The following is a 16,621-nucleotide window of genomic DNA, read 5'->3' on the forward strand; positions in this document are numbered from 1 at the left end:
TGGGCAGCCTGCAGCTCTGCTGCAGCCTTGTGCTTCCTGTCCCTTTCACCTCGCCAAGGTGCAGGAATTAGGGATAAAGCAGCAATGGTACTGGGTGCGAGGTTGGTATGCCCCACTACAGCATGCTGGCGGAAGAATAGAACACAGGCTCCCGCCCCTCATCTCTTCCATTGCCTGTGTTTAGCCATTGAGAAGGTTTGGGAACATTCTGAATGGAGACTCCATGGGGCTGTACAGAAAACCCCATCTCCCTCCCACCTGGCTAAAGAAATCGGGGAACGAGGGACCTCACGTGGGCATGAGCTTTCCAGGCTGTTCTGCGAAGCTCCCAAAATAGCTGCTGTGCAGAGCACACCTTGATGGAATGCAGCAAGCCTCCTGCCACCTTTGCCCTTCAGCTTGCTGCTGGTTGTGATGCATTCGTTATACCCCAGGTTGGAAAGGAGCGTGTACGTGCCTGTCGCAAAGAGACAGTGACTCCCCTGTTTTCTGTATTGGTGTTCTAGCTGGCTCGGCATAACAAAGAACTTCAGACCATGCTGAAACCTGGAGGCCAGGTGGATGGGGATGAAGCTCTGGAGTTTTATGCCAAGCACACGGCCCAGATAGAGGTAAAAGCAGCGGGAACTCAGGGCGCGGGCCTGTGGTGAGGGCCTGCCGTGGGTGCTGCCCTGTGCTGGGCTGGCGCTCAGTCATTCGGCTGAGCAACAACATGGTGGGTATGAATTCCGACAAGGCCGTGAGGACAAGTAGAAGGTAGTATGAGAAAGTCCAGCAGATGGACCTGCTGGAGACTCTGGCGGTCAGAGGGGCCTGTTCTGAAGAATGATGTCCAAGCACAGACCTTAGGAAAATTCGGACTGAAACAGGCAGCGCTGAGAGGGGAGAGCTTTGCAGACGTGGGGAGTGACAAGTGGAGGCCCTGAGGAAGGAGGTGCTAGGAGAGGGTCAGGAGCTGGAATTCCGTGAGCAGCAGGGAGGGCAGCACAGGCAGCCCCAGGTCCCACAGAATCCTGTCCGCCATCCTTGCAAGAAGTCTGGATTTAGCGGAAGAGCCGTGTGGAACCACGGGAGAGCTTTACACAGGAGCGGTGCAGTCAGGTCTGCATTAAACACACATACACACAGCATACCTTCTTCATCCTCTGCGAGCTAAACGGGACCATATCCCAGTTAGCAGAGGGCGAGACGCTGAAAGAGGACTCAGAGAGGTGGTGTCGCTGGCTGGGCGAGCAGTGCCAGTGCTGAAATCCAGGTCTGGCTGACCCCAGGGCCCGTGCGTGCATTTTGTTACCTGCGTTGAACACAGACCTCTGTCTCCAGGCTCTGGCCAGTGAGGGATGGTGTGCCTTGTTTAGCTAAGGAGGAAGTGCACAAATTCAATATCAGTGTCGGAACAAAGATTTTGAAGGGCTAACAGACTCCTTCGGACCATATGAAATGTTCCGGACGGAGACTTTTTAGGAATATATTCTTACCTGATGTCTCAAACGTGGCTGGGCTGTCCTAATAAAATGCATCCCCTTACTGATGAGTTGACCGTGGCAGTGCATGTGGGCACAGACCCTCGATTTATTGTTAATGATGAGAAGCTTGGTGGCAGGCTCAGCTCTGTCTTATGGGGCCCTTAAAAGACAGGCTTTCGGTGTTTGCAGTGTAGGGTGTCAGAGCTCCTTCATCCACTAGAGAGAAGACTGGAACTTGCTCAGGTTAAGAGGTGTGAACAAGGTCACCCAGCCTGTTAGAGATGGGGAAGGATTGGAATGTGTTCTCCTGACTCCCAGTTATAAGTCTCCTGAAAAGGAGGGGTGGACAGATACTAAATGATGGAGAGACATGGCCGAGCGTGGTGTCCCTAGCTCTCAAATCCTGTCCTTGGCTAACTGCCATTTCTTCCACTTTCCTGAAGGAGGTACCTGTGCAAAGCCAGAGAACATGGGGTTACTCCCTGGGGCTCTCTATAGAGTGCCTTCACTCTCGGGACTCAGGCTGGGCAGCCCTGGAGTCTGGGACTCAGTTCTTGCCAGGAAGCCTCCTCCTTTCCCTCTGGATTCCAGAAACACATCTCCCATCGTATCCCTTCAGCTTAAGGAGATCCAGGGCCCCCCTTCCGTGCAAAGCAGGCAGGTTCTTGCCAGCAGGAGACTGCGGAGTTGGTCCCTTCACCTGTCTGTACAGCAGTGTCGCCTGGGAGGAAGCTGGTTCATGTGCAGGCTCAGTCACCAACCCCCACACCACAACCCCAGTGAAATGAGGTGGACTGAAGGACCAGAATCAGTATGACAGCGAAGCTTCCTGTAACCAAATCTCTAGCTAGATTTGGGAACCACTGGTCTCCCAGAATGTAGAGATGCAGGGCTATGGGAACCTGTCACACAGCTGAGAGAGCTTCCCACTACAACTTGACTGGAGTCACCTCTCTTGCTGTGTCAGGGAACAAAAGTGTTGAGAGAGTGAGAACCAGATCTTCTTGAAGAAGGCGTAGGCCCTGGGCCTCACCTGACTTCTCCAGCCTCTAGGGAGGAAGAAGAAAGAGAGGTCATGCCCCTGCTGTACTGCGACCTGCACTCCTTTTGAAATCCCTACGCCCCAGGATGGTGACTAAGTACAGTGTCCGAGAACTTGCACAATCCTTCCCAGACTGCCTCCTGTCCGGGGATGGAGCCACTCTAGGAAGAGTGCGGAGAAGACCTGTGAGGTGTCCACTCCAGGGCCCAACAGAGCTGCTTCAGAGAGCTCTGAACTCTCTACCGGGGTTGAACGGCCAGACTAGTCCACGCTCTGTACATTTTAGATGCCGCGACAAGTAAGAGATGGGAGCACAATGCAACTGGATAAAACAACGGTCTCTTTTTAAAGTTCCTATTTAGGGAAAACCAACAACAACTAATTTTGCTACTGGAGAGGTTTAGGCGAGGTGCATACCCCAGCCTGGTAGTCGTGAGCCACTTGTGGCTGTTTAAATTAAGGTGAAATATTCAGTGGGTCAGTTGCACTAGCCCGTGGGGCAGACGCTCAGATACAGAAGCATTCCTTCATTACAGAAAGTTCTGTTGGACAGCCCTAGCCCCCTCACCTGGATATGTGCACAAGACACAGTTTAAATTGTGGAGACAGAAGTTAGTTACAGTAAAATTAATGGGTCTCAGGTTAAAACAAAATAAAACAAAACAACCAAGTCTTAGACCCTTGCCCAAACTGTTTTTTACTATAAATGTAAGAGACGCGGCCCAGTCTGGGGGTTATAAGATCTGAGAAGACACAAGAACAGGTTTGTATTATACTCAGTCGTGAACACTGAGCCCATGACCTTAGAGAAGAGCCTTAGTGAAAGGTTTTTGAAAATGACTGTAAGCTCCTCCATTTTCTCACCCTAGATTGTCAGATTAGACCGAACCATGGAACAGATTGTGTTCCCTGTGCCCAGCATATGTGAATTCCTAACCAAGGAGTCGAAACTGCGAATATACTACACTACGGAGAGGGATGAGCAAGGCAGCAAGATCAATGACTTCTTCCTGCGGTCCGAGGACCTCTTCAATGAAATGAACTGGCAGAAGAAACTGAGAGGTGGGTCAGCGGTGCACTGCCTCAATAGGTAGATCATATGACTTGATCTCGGGGTCGTGAGCTCATGGCGCGGCAGGGCCATGCGGTCCTGGGCTCTCATGAGCCTGGGCTGGGTGGTGCGGGGCGTGTCGCCAAGCAGGAGCAGAGATCGTTTAACAGATGGCACTTTCTACCTCTGAGCACCGGGCTGACCTAGACACCTTTGTAGCTGAGAAACAGGCTCTAGCCTCAGAAAGGCACCTCCCCAGAAAAGTCTCCCTTCGTGCCCGATTGGATTGGATTGGATTGGATGGAGAGCTCTACAGAAGATTTTCAGAATGTCCTTTTTTGGTATCTTGATGTAGGAAATAAAAGGAAGGGAGAAAGGGCCGGGCTTTGAGTTCACAGGATGGTACACTTGAGCAGGAAATGGAGCCAGCTTGACTGCTCATTTTCTAGCTCACCTGCTCTGAGGACACCGGTCTCTCCCTTTTATACAGGGTAGCTTGGGTTTTACACTCTAGTATTTTATAGGCAGTGGAATCATTGGCCACATAAGACGCATCGTTGCTCACCAGCGAGTCCCATTGCGATGCCGGGCCAGTCGGGTTGAAATTACTCGTCTAAAACACTTTTATAGGGCTGTCCCAGAGGGCTTCCCAGCTCCTGGTTTTCATTAGGATTTTAATGGGATCCTTCAGTACTGACAGTACACTCCGCACCAACTGTTGTGACCAACTTAGAAAGGATCATGCTTTATTTCTGTCTGTTAGTCAGGAGCCGGGTTTTTTCTTTGAAACCCTGGATTCCAGCTACAGTTGTGATCTTTTGGGCTCTTACTGCAGGGCAGGGCTGCGGGAGGGGAAGCCGTGTTGGAGGTCTCTTTCTGGGAGCTTCTGTCCTCTTCCTGCCTCCCACCACCCCGAGGCAGAATGGACCAGCCTTGTTCAGTGCACGTTTCTTCCACCTCACCACTGTTCTCCCTGCCTCCCTGCCCCCTAGGTTTGGCTAGTGGCGAAGAGGGTCGTTGCGTGCACTTGGCCAGGGACCCTGTTCTTACCACACCCCACCCCACAACACTCTTGCTCATCTCTAAGGGCTACCTCGTCATCCAGCACTTTAAAACCTTAGACGTTTTGGGGGCGCCTGGGTGGCTCAGTCAGTTAAGTGCCTGCCTTCCGCTCAAGTCGTGATCCTGGAGTCCTGGATCGAGTCCCACATTGGGCTCGCTGCTCAGCAGAGAGCCTGCTTCTCCCTCTGCCTGCCGCTCCCCTTGCTTGTGTGCCCTCTCTTTCTCTTTGACAAATACATAAAATCTTCAATATATCAGATGTTTCCTGGGGGACGCCCGGCTGCCTCAATAGGTAGATCATATGACTTGATCTTGGGGTCGTGAGTTCAAGCCCCATGTTGAGTGTAGATTACTTAAAAACAAAATCATGGAAAGAAAAAAAAAATGTTTCTGGGGCCAAAACCCACTCCTCCCCCAGCCAGGTGTCTGAAGGAGGGAGGGCCAGGAGACCCTGAGCAGAACAGCTTGCATGGCCTCCTTGGTGGGGGTCCCAGAAGATTTAGGGTGCACTTCCAGCCCATACAGTGTGTCCTTGTAGCCTGCTGTGGACTTCATGCAGGCTCCTCTGGCTCAAGAGAGTGTCCTTGAACATCTGCACAGCACAATGCTCAGGTGAACAGAGAAAGAAAAAATACCAAAAATAAGGTGGACGTAGACCGCATGCATTTAGTACTCTTGTACCTTCAGCTGTTGGGTTTGCTGGGTCGCCTGTGGTTCCAGCTCCAAGGGATAATGCTGAGGTCACGCATCCAGGCCTCCACAGGAGTGACGACAGCCGTGATTTTCCTCTTGGCAGTGCAGGGGTCTACTGAGACTGGTCAGATACATTCATTCTCACAATTCTGAGAGCCTATAAAAAATAGATAAATATAGTCTAGGGTCTCTGAGAGGCTTACAAACTGAGAGGAGGGTTCACCTCTTCTGCCGAGGTGAGATAGCTCATAATCTCGCTTTCTGACCCGTCGTCTTCAGCCGGGCCCAGTGGGAAGACCTCAGCCCCAAGAGGTGGGGGATCTCACTCCCAGTCCGCTTCTGCCACCACCGGCTGTGTGGCTCTGAGCAGATGACCGCACTGCTCCCAGACCCTCACCTAGAAAGCGGGGGATTACGATTGATTGCGGAGCGGCCGTGTCGTCATTCCAAGGTTTGTGTTGCATGGTAGCTAATGCCTTCTCTTATTTAGTCTGCCTTTGTTTCAGAAACAGCTTTTGTTTCAGTAACGCTTAAACACAGCTATAGTTGTCAACGGAAAGATTTTAATTGGCTTCAAAGCTATCTGCTGGTAAGAGAGAAATTGAAAACAGTAACTGAATTAAACATGATATGCATATTTAGGGAGGGGAGAAATGTACTCATTAGACGTGCAATTAAAATGAAATACATTTTTCCCTCTAAGTAGTTTATTTCTTTTCTAATAAATCTGTAGGGGAAAAAAATTTTCTGCTGTATCCATGACGCTGCTTTCCCCTTTCCCAAAAGTATCCTAGTATCACCCGTGCTTTGGTACAGCTGTAGCCAGGGCTCAGCTATACAGCCACGTCTGACCAAGGCTGATGTCACTTAGTAATTGCTTCTGCAGATATTAGGATAGTCAATTCCTATGCTCTCCCAAAGCCGTCTTCCCTGCTTCTCTCACAGAACACACACATGCACGTGCGTGTGCACACACACGCACACAACACATGCACACACATCACACAACACATGCACGCGTGTGCACACACATGCACACAACACATGCACACACATCACACAACACATGCACGCACGTGCACACACATGCACACAACACATGCACACACAGGCACACCCCCTTCAGTGCGCTCACATCCTCTCTCACCCATGCCTCTCTGACTCCTTCTCCTGAAGTTCCCAGCCCCAGTGAAGTGAAAACTCTGGGCTAAGAAAATGAGAAGATGGTGAAAGAGGAAACTGAGACAGAGTTGCGTATGCTGACCTTTTCCTGCTTGGGGTTTTCCCTCATGGTTTCACACCCATCCACATAGAGCTGGGGAATTCTGTATTTTATATACATAGAGTCCAGCTCCCCAAGCAAGGCCCAGTTCCCTCAGAAGAACAGACACAAGGCTAGGAAAGAGGGTTACCAAGTGGTGCTCTGGGGCGTAGGTCATGAGACTGACCTGCCTCGCTGACCTGTCTTTTTGCCGTGATGTAGCAGACGTATTGATCCAGCCAACTTGTACCCCTGCTAAGTAGAAAACCTGCTACAAAGTACAGGGGGGTTCACCAGTGCGTAAGCTATGATTCCTTCCTGTGCGAACCTCATCTGATGGGGGCAGGCAACACGGGCATGTTTTTAAGTGTTGTAGTTGAGGGGACTGGTGGTGAGCAGGGCTGTCGTTAAGCAGTGACACGCTGCGGAAGTGTGGCAAAGACAGGCTTCTGAGAAAAGGTGGCGTCTGAACAGCATCTGGAAGGAGAGACAGGACTTGGATAAGCATAGGCCTGAGAGTTTGGGGACAGAGAAGCTGTATTCATTTCCTATTGCTATGCTAACAAATGACCACAAACTTGGAGGCTTACAGCAGCATACATCGGTATCTTAGAGTTCTGGAGGCCAGAAATGTATGAAGGTTCTCCCTGGGCTAAAATCAAGGTGTTGGCGGGACTGCCTGCCTTCTGGAGGCTCTAGTTCTGTTCTCCAGCTTCTAGAGGCTTCCTGCATTTGTTGGCTCTTGGCTTCTTCCTCCATCTGCAAAGCCAGCCATGGCAAGGAGAGCCTTTCTCACGCTGCATGACTCTGCCCCTGACATTCGCACACCCTTCCTTCACTTTTAAGTGTGTTTGTGATTATATTGGGCCCACTGGATAATTCAGGGTAATTTGCCCATCCTTAACTTTATCACATCTGTGAAGTCCCTTTTCCCATGAAAGGTAACACATTCATAGATTCCAAAAATTAGGATGGAGACGTCTTTGGGGGGTATTACTCTTTTCCCATCACACAGGGTATGTTAGTTGTGTTATATTGCTGTGTAATAAATGACCTCAAAACTTAGTGGCTTCAAACAGTAAATATTTATGTCCTCACGGTTTCTCAGGGCCCAGAGTTTGGGAGTGGCTTAGCTAGGGAGTTCTGACTTAGGGTTTTTCGTCAGGTTGCTGTCAAGTTGGCAGCCAGGGCCTGCTCGTCTGAAGGCTGGGTGGGCCCAGAGGATCCACTTCTCTGCTCACTCACATGGCTGCTGGTAGGAGGCCTCACTTCTTCTCCCTATAGGCCCCCTTTATAGGGCTGCTTGAGTTCCACACAACATGGCAGGTGGTTTCCTCAGAGCAGATGACTGAGGAGAGCGTGAGCATGTGCGTGCAAGGAGGAAGCTGCAGTGCCTTTTATGACCGAATGTCAGGAAACACGCCCGTCACTTCTGTATTCTCCCGGAAGCAGTAACTAAGTCCATCCCACACCCAAGGGAAGGGGGATTGAGCTGTGCCCCTCGAAGAGGAGAGCATCAAAGACTTTGTGGACATATTTTTAAACCGCCATGGGGACAGTGCACAGAGGCTGGAGGTGCAGCGGACATTCAGGGGGCCACCACGGACTGCGATGTAAAGGTGGCCTGTCTGGGGAAGGGATGTGCGAGAAGAGTCTGGAAAGTTAGATGGGGACACGGGAAATAGAAGACAGTGCGTGTCACGGTTGGTCTTTAAGTATCTTTTTGCACATGGATAGATACCCACTTGATTTGAAGGACTGAGTATTTGTTCATCATATTTAGAGTGACACAAGTATGTTAGCTCTGTAAATACATGATTTATTTGTGAACTCTATGCCATTCTTGAGGGCCATTTATTATAACTATATAAGCGTCCTACAGTGGCTACTCTTATATTTGATATTGAGAACTCCCTTGAAGAGAATTTTGGCTTACAGAGACCATCACTGAGCTTTGCCATTTCCTGTTTTTCTTTTACCTCATAGAAGCTTTTTATACTTATGCTGATGTAGGGAGGATATTATAAATTCCCATGGACCCACCCCTCAGCTTCAATCATTACCAACCCTTTGCCATTCTTACGACCTGTCTCTTCTGGAGTTTCCATACCCAGATCGGAAATGGGCTTCAGTCCCAAAAGAAACCAGTAGCTATTGTTTCCAGAGCAGATGATTTCGCATCTTAAATTTGTTTCGGCAATTAACTTTAAAGACAAAGTTAATTGTTACTGGAGGTTGACTAAATCCTGGTCGGTTTCTCCACTGAATGGTGGCATGAGCACTGACCTTTATCCTTGTCTGACTCTGGAGGATCACTCACCTGGGTGATGAGGTCTCCACATCTTCCACCCCCTGCTGGGCCTCAGTTTCCCTCATTTATAAAATGAGAGATTTTAAATTAGATGGTGCTTGTAGCTCTTAAACTCTAGACTTTAGAAACATTTCCTGCTTCCAAGTGCAAACATAAAATGAGCAATTATTAAATTACCCAGGGCTCCGTTTAATTGTGGCATAACTTTACTTTGGAGAGAAGCTTTCAAAGATTTGGCTGCTGCTCTAGGCATCATTATAGGGCCATTGAATTTGTCATTGGCTGGTGTCCTAAAGTTAAACGATGACTTCGTTGGGAAAAAGAAACACGCTGTAGAGACCCATTCTCCCATACTCCATACTTCTTTGGAGGGAGATAATGTTGAATGAGTCCGTCTTTTGGAAACTCTGCCTCTGGCACGGAGATTGAAATTACTCCTGCCACAGCTACTTTTGAGCAGCACCCTAAGTCTAAGGCACCACTGGAGAAAACTTCAGGGGAAAAGGAAGCACCACCACACATGGTGTGGCCAGCGGCTTGTTGTTCTAACCCTGAACGTGCCTGGCCTGCGTGGTATGGCCTCTAGGCGACTACAGAATCAGATGGCAGCAATATGCAAAGTGTCTCTCGCCCCTTAGTGACGGCTTTGGTACCACATCCTTTCTCTGCTGTAGCCTTTGGGAATGGGAACTCTCCTGCCAACTACCCTGTCAGCAACTCCCTCCCGCAGTTCCCCTGCACCCGCGTGATCATCAAACTTCCAGAAAATGGAAAATGGTTCAATGTCAGGAAAGGAATCATCATCTAGCTTTTAGGCACCAGTGAGTTGGTGGAGGGTTTTGAGCAAAGAAGGAGGGTGGAAATGGTCGTCTCCCAGACTACCCTACTGGGCCAACTCTGAATGCTGTGTGTCCCTCCAGCTGGAGCCCTGCAGTTCTAAAAGGCTGATTGAGTCCTTGGGTTTCTCTGGGCATTTCCTTTGGTCCCAGAGCCCTGGAAGGACTGAGGACTCAGCGCATGAACTCCAGACAACCCCAGATTCCATAACTGGTGGTGTTGACGGGGGCACGCAGGGTTTTTAGATGTTCCAACTTTTCTCCTTTTCTTCTCTCCCTTGTCCCCAAATACATCTTCTGTTACAGTAAGTACTCCAAACAGAAATAAACCAGTCTGATGTCGTTATGAGCCTATGAGTCAACCTCAAAACAAATGATCATTTTTTACTGTTGTGGTAAAAACTGGGAACAAAAGTGGGCTTGTTGGGCAGAGCGGGAGGAAGGGCCCAGTGGGATTCCCAGCGTTCCGACTTGCGGCTTCAAACCTTACACAGCCTGCTGTTTGTTTTCACAGCCCAGCCCGTTCTGTATTGGTGTGCCCGCAACATGTCTTTCTGGAGCAGCATTTCATTTAACCTGGCTGTCCTGATGAATCTGCTTGTGGCGTTTTTCTACCCATTTAAAGGAGTCCGAGGAGGTACCCATATTTTTAATTTCAAGGCAACTGTGAGAAGCAGCAGGACGGTTATGACTTGCATCTTAAATGTGATCCCTGGAAGTGTTGGTGCAATATTATGGGGTCCTCCTTACCCATTTTCAGACAAGATGACATTGCAGGTCGCACCACAGACTTCGTGTTAAATCTCACTTAAAAGAATGTAAATTTTATGTCCACACTTATCTACCAGGAAAGAAAGAGAAGAAGCTGTACACTCCGAAACCTGTAAGAAATGGTCTCAATCGGCCTCCTTGTTTTAGATATTGTGAAACTTTGTCTCAGAGAAGTTGAGAGATGGAGCAGACTTTCACAGCCAGGTAGTGGCAGAGCTCCCCCTAGAACATAGATATTCTGATGCTCAGTCCACTCGATTATTTTCCCCATACCATACTTACAGCATTAATTTCAGAGTGAAGAATTTTTAAGACGTATCTGGATTTTTTTTTTTGGCAAGGGGCTCAGGGAGGCAGGACTTGGGTGACTGAAGACTGCACCCCCTTGGGTGTTTAGTCTATTAAGAGCCGCGTGCCACTACTCACGCAATAAAACGCGATGTCCGTGGTGTTTATGGATACCCTCCACCCCCACCTCTCCTCCAGCCACCTGCCATGTGCACTCTGCACATGTCGGTGAGAACAGGCAAACAATTCAAAAGGGGCATCTTTGTGTTTGCGGCTCTTCCGTTTGCTTAACAGCATTCTAGAGGCAGGCACACTCGTGGGGCTCTGGGGGCCGGCAGAAGCCCCTCTGCTGTGACACGTCCACGGCCTCTTCTCTGACACCCTGGATAGCCTTTTCGGAGGCCTTCTCAGCTACATTTTCATCTGAGCTGTTTGATAGATCATGTCACACACGTATGTCACAACCTACCAGTAGCCACCTTTTGTGACACATTTGGAATGAAGAGCCCAAAAGTAAGACACCAAAACAGCGCAGGAGTTCCAGGCTTCGTTCTTGAGCCTAATAATGCAGATGTGTATACGTAACGAGACAGCATGTCTAGATGTAAAGTCTACTTGGGGTCCATTCTGGAAGTGATGACTTGTTCTGTGATGCTTGGGTATCCAACATACCCGTTCGAGCAGTTAGCATTTCTGTTTAGCTTTCAGCTGCACTGAAAGCTTTGTTTGAGGGATTTTTTTCCCCCCAAAAGCAACACCTAAACACAAGTCTGGGGGTATTTTCCTTTTTAATGCCATGTTAGGAATCATACGTGCGCCTGTGTGAAGAGATTCTGCAGGTCCACAGGGCTGCAAGGTTTTCATCAAGGGGGTCTGTGCCCAGCCAGGCTGCCAGTCAGCAGAGGTGCCAGTGTGAAGCGGTCCGTCGGAGTGGCAGAGCCGAGCCCTCTTTCCATCTCGGGGAAGTCCTTGAGTCATCATAACCGATTCTTCAACCATTACTTTGGATGTGTTTTCCTTTATCCCCCGCTTCTTTTAAAATAGTTAAAATCAGTTTTATTACGCACTTTGGCCATTTTCTCACAGGTCACCTGTGGCCATGTTAGGGCCCATGTCAGAGGGAAGGTAGTTGACAGCTCCCCTTTCCTGCGGCGATCAGCCTCATCCAGTGGAATACCGAGACTCACAACACCCAGACTCAGTGTCCGGGCCTGGCTCTGCCACACATTCCTCACATGATTCTGGGCAGGCAGCTTCAATTAGTCAAAGGTGCTTAAATTAACCCAGTAGTTGTAAAACCTTGATGTGGATTTGGAAATCCATGTATAGTTAGGGAAGAATAGTGGTTGACCCAGTCAGGGTTCTCCGGGGCATCCTATTTCTGGCCATATGAGTTCAAGACCCACTGATGAGATGATTGTTAAAGGTCCACCAACTTTTTTTGGTGTTGGGTTCTCAGTGTGGCATCAACTCTGGCTGATTTGGAGGAGTCCAGGCGCCCTGTTCTGGCAGTGTGGGCTATGGTACTTCATGCGGACGGACTAAATGGAAAGCATCATTAGATCGCCCGGGAGGGAAGGAGATTGATCTGACATCAGGAAGCCTTTTCCGTTACACAGTGACCAAGCTCACCTCAAACACATCAGTCCACTCTCAGAGGGATTTATTTTTCCTCCTGTAAGACATGTGGGGACCATCTTCTGTACTCACTACGAACCATCATCAGGAGGAGGGCTGCATTAGCCCTGCCTTGAAATAAGATCTGGTTGGTTACCTGAAAGTATTTCTTTGAGAGCAGTATTTGTTCATGTTTGACTCTAAAACCAGGATTTCCAGAATGTCCTGTTAGAGTGTCCCCCTGTTAATGAGTGCTAATGTGGCTCTGTGGCATCATAGGCCTGTGGCTGCCCAGAATACTGGTGGCCTTAAAAGCTCCTTTTCAAAAGTATCATTTCCCCCCTTTATTTAAGAACTGATGAGTCACACAGGCTTTGAAAGCGTGAAACCCGGGCACATTCCGATTTTTTACTGAATTTGTGAGCCTGCTATAATGATTAAAGCAAATATAGTACTCCTTTTAAAGCATGATCATTTTTGAAATTTTCAAATATACAAGTAATAAGTTAATACACTGCCACGTATCTATTAGCCCAGCTTTAACAACTACCAACATTTTGTCATTCTTGTTTCATCTATTCTCCTACTGTATTTTCTGAAAGATTTTAAATAAGTCTAGACATCTTGTTGTTTTGCCCATAAATATTTCAGTGTGCATCTCTAACTTCTAAGAATATTTCAAAATATGTATAATTACCATAACATTATCATATCTAACAGAACTAACAGCAAATCATGTAATAGCTTGTCCATATTCATGTTTCTCCAATTGTCTTAAAGATGTCTTTCTATAATTGGTTTTTTTTTTAAAATCTAGCATTATATTTTTTAACACTGCTTTTATAGTGAGGAGACAACAGGTTTTTTATTTCTGCCCTTTCAGGATTTGGGTACGTCCACTGTACTGGTCCCATTTATTATACTGAGATCTTGAGGCAGTTTAAGATGGTGATTAAACACTTAAGAAAATGAAAAGCAAGACACAGACTGGGAGAAAATATTTACAAAACATATATCTGACAAAAGGCTTATATCCTGAATACATAAAGAACTCTTACAATTCAATAATAAAAAGACAACTTGATTAAAACAGTGGGCAAAAGATGTGATCAGATATTTCACAAGAGATTGGCCAATAAGCACATAAAAAGATATTCAACATCAGTAGTTACCAGAGAAATGTGAATGGAAGCTAGAATGGCATAGCACGAGAAACCTACGAGAATGGCTAAAATTGAAAACGCTGAAAAAGTAAATAAAAATGAGCAAATAATAAATAAATAAAAATACTCACTATACCAAGTATTGGTAATGGTGTGGAGCAAGTACGACTTGCCCATGTACAACTGAACAGCGGAGTCACTCTGGAAGGTGGTATGGTTGTGTTGTAGAAAGTTAAACATATACTTAAGACCCAGAAATCCTATTTCCATGTATTTGTCCAAGGCTCATGAAAACAGACACCCATTCCAAGATTCGTACTTGAATGTCCCCAGTGACATTTATAATAACTGCAAACTGGGAACAACCCAAATACCCATTAATTGCTGAGTGGATAAGTAAATTGTAGTCTATCCATATTATGGAATATTACTCAGCAGTAGAAAGGACAGAATATTAATACACAAGATAACTTGAATCTTAAAACTTTGCTAAATGAAAGAATGACAAAGACTACCTCCTAATGTGATGACTTTTCCATTTTTATGAAATTCTAGAACGTGCAAAGCTCTAGCGCTACAACGGAGATCAGTGGTTGCCTAAGGGTGAGGATGGGGCAAGGCAGCAACTGCAAAGATCACAGGAGCCTTTTAGGGGAATAAAAATGTTTATATCTTGATTATGTTGGCAGTTACATGTGGTTATATGGCTGTATAAGCTGCCAAAATTCATCGCGTTATAAGCTAAAAGTCAGTGGATTTTATGTGTTGTTTTTTTTAAATTGGTGATGAAGGACCATCAACTTCAGAGGCGTACACACCAGCCATTTGCTGTGTCACCTCAGGCCCGATATGTAATCCACAACTCGGTTTCCTCCAGAGTAAAACGAAGATAATCATGAGCGGGCTGGGAGAGTCACATAAATGATAATCAACGTAAAGGGCTTAATAGGATATGTAACCACTGCTAAGTGCACAAGAAGTGACCTAAGCCTTGATATCCACGTCTTCCTGAATTTCTGAACAGCTTCTGCCTCTCTGTGCCCATTTCTAATCAGGTTTTCTTTTGAAGGATGTCAAAAGGGAGGAGGTAAGTGGTTGGGAGTGGGGCAACAGTTTCTAGAGAAAAAGTGTCTCGGCGGCGTGAACAGAATGAACTAGGGCAGCCGGCAGGCTCAGGGAAGAGCTGTAACTCGCAAGGGTGTCTCTTTCCTGGGTGGGGCTTCAATCCCAGCAGTTCTGGAGAAGTGAAACTCCTTTATATAAGTGGCCTTAATCATGTAGTGCTGCTTGTTTACATCTGAAGGAGACTCAAAATGTGACAGCATTTGAAATAGGGTTTTATTTTTTTTAATGAGTGTTTTACAGAACTATATTTTTAGCCATGTTGGCTCATGTTATATAACTAAGCCGTCTCGTGGGACACTCTAAATAGAACTTGAAATAGCAAGAGATGACAAAAACTGGTATAAGCTCTTTGACTACAAGGATAATCTAATTGTAGGATGATGTTAATGATACGGAAGTTGCCTTCCTCCTTCCCTTGAAGAAATCTGATTCAGGCAGGGGACCTGCAATTTTCCTTTGCATACTTTTAATAGAAATTAGAAGTTTAGGCTTCCAGTTTGCCTTCCTGAAGAGTGAAATGTGATACATGTGTGAGTTTTATTGATTGAACAGATTCATTGGACGAGCGCCTACAGGGTACTGAGTGCTTCTCTCAGGGAATTTTTTTGAGGGGAACCCGACTGGGGGGCAGTTAGGGCAGGGGTGGACGGGAGAGAAAGACAGGTAAACAGATCACCAGAAATTAGTGTTCTGTAGGGATGACTGGAGTGGGTACAGAGAACACAGAGAGGGAGGCACACCTGGCACAGTTTGCTGAAGAGGAAGGAGGTTGGGGAGGTCTCCTGGGAGAACTGACATCTCAGCTAAGACCTACAATGAATAGGAAAGGGAAAAGAGTTTCCCAGGTAGTAGGAACATGGGTCAAGGTTTTGCAGTAAGAAAACATGGATGTGTGATGAGTTACATCTGGGACGTAGTATTGGAGGTGAGAGTTCAGACACTAAGCCCACTTTGTTGATTGAAGAAAGTGTCATTCAGCCCATTTTGGTCTGTCACCTCTTACTCGGTGAAAACACTGATCTTTGAGAGCCCCACCTTGTCTTTGCAGGAACCCTGGAGCCACACTGGTCAGGACTGCTGTGGACTGCCATGCTCATCTCTCTGGCCATTGTCATTGCCCTCCCCAAGCCCCATGGCATCCGGGCCTTAATTGCTTCTACAATTCTCCGGTTGATATTTTCGGTTGGATTACAACCCACGTTGTTTCTTCTGGGAGCTTTCAATGTAAGTATGAATACCTTCATAGCTGCATTCTTGTTGACATGCAAGCAGGAATGCCTTCCGTTCTGGCTCCTAGGATCTTTGCCTGGGCTTTCGGTGCAGAAAAAGAATGTTTGGGTCAGCTGTTTAAACAACAGAAGCAAGAGCTGCGTGGGTGGACGTCTCCCTCTTAACCTTCTCACGGTACAGTGAGCCTCTTCATCTATTACCCGGGCATCCACAGTCTCCTTTTTAGGGAATGTCCCTCTCAGAAGTAAGGCAGGAAGAGGGAGGGCAATGGAGACGTAAATTAGTTTTCCCCATCAGGTCAGAGGTTTGGTGGGACAGGAGATTTTAGCCAAATGGTCAGATATTAATGGCATAAGTCAAATGGTCAAATATTAATACAGCACACCCACTTCTGGTGGGGACCACACGGAGCCAGGAGAAGAGGCAGGAGGACTTGTTCAGACAGAAATGGAGCAGGTGGAGAGGTGAGGAGAGAATCGGGATTATTTCAAAGTCAGTGGTGACATTTGAAAGTCTCTTTCACTGTTGTGGAAGGATAGGCGCCACCTGCGCCCGTAGGGGGAATTCTTAGGAAGTAGAGATAGTTCATACAGGACCATAGATGAGAGAGGTTTCCTGGTGAAAGGAAGCAAAAGGTTTGGACAGGGAAGGCACTGTGGGGATCGAAAACTGCTTTCCAAAGGTTTCTGCCCTGAGCACATAAGG

General features: G+C 47.3%; 1 protein-coding gene across 9 annotated transcripts in view; it reads left to right on the forward strand.

Moving 5' to 3' along the window:
- The window catches only part of ITPR1 (inositol 1,4,5-trisphosphate receptor type 1), a 328,561-nt gene that overhangs the window by 264,413 nt on the left and 47,527 nt on the right, over positions 1-16,621 (forward strand). For all 9 annotated transcript variants that reach the window (XR_004624746.1, XM_019800455.2, XM_034658671.1 and 6 more), the window contains 4 exons: positions 507-611; positions 3,378-3,570; positions 10,237-10,359; positions 15,735-15,910. Coding sequence is in view for 8 of the 9 variants with exons in the window: in XM_019800455.2 (XP_019656014.1) it covers positions 507-611; positions 3,378-3,570; positions 10,237-10,359; positions 15,735-15,910 (597 nt within the window). In the remaining variant the exon portion in view is untranslated. The remainder of the gene's footprint in view (positions 1-506; positions 612-3,377; positions 3,571-10,236; positions 10,360-15,734; positions 15,911-16,621) is intronic.

Source organism: Ailuropoda melanoleuca, chromosome 4 (genome assembly GCF_002007445.2).
Source record: "Ailuropoda melanoleuca isolate Jingjing chromosome 4, ASM200744v2, whole genome shotgun sequence".
NCBI classification, from domain to species: Eukaryota; Metazoa; Chordata; class Mammalia; order Carnivora; family Ursidae; genus Ailuropoda; species Ailuropoda melanoleuca.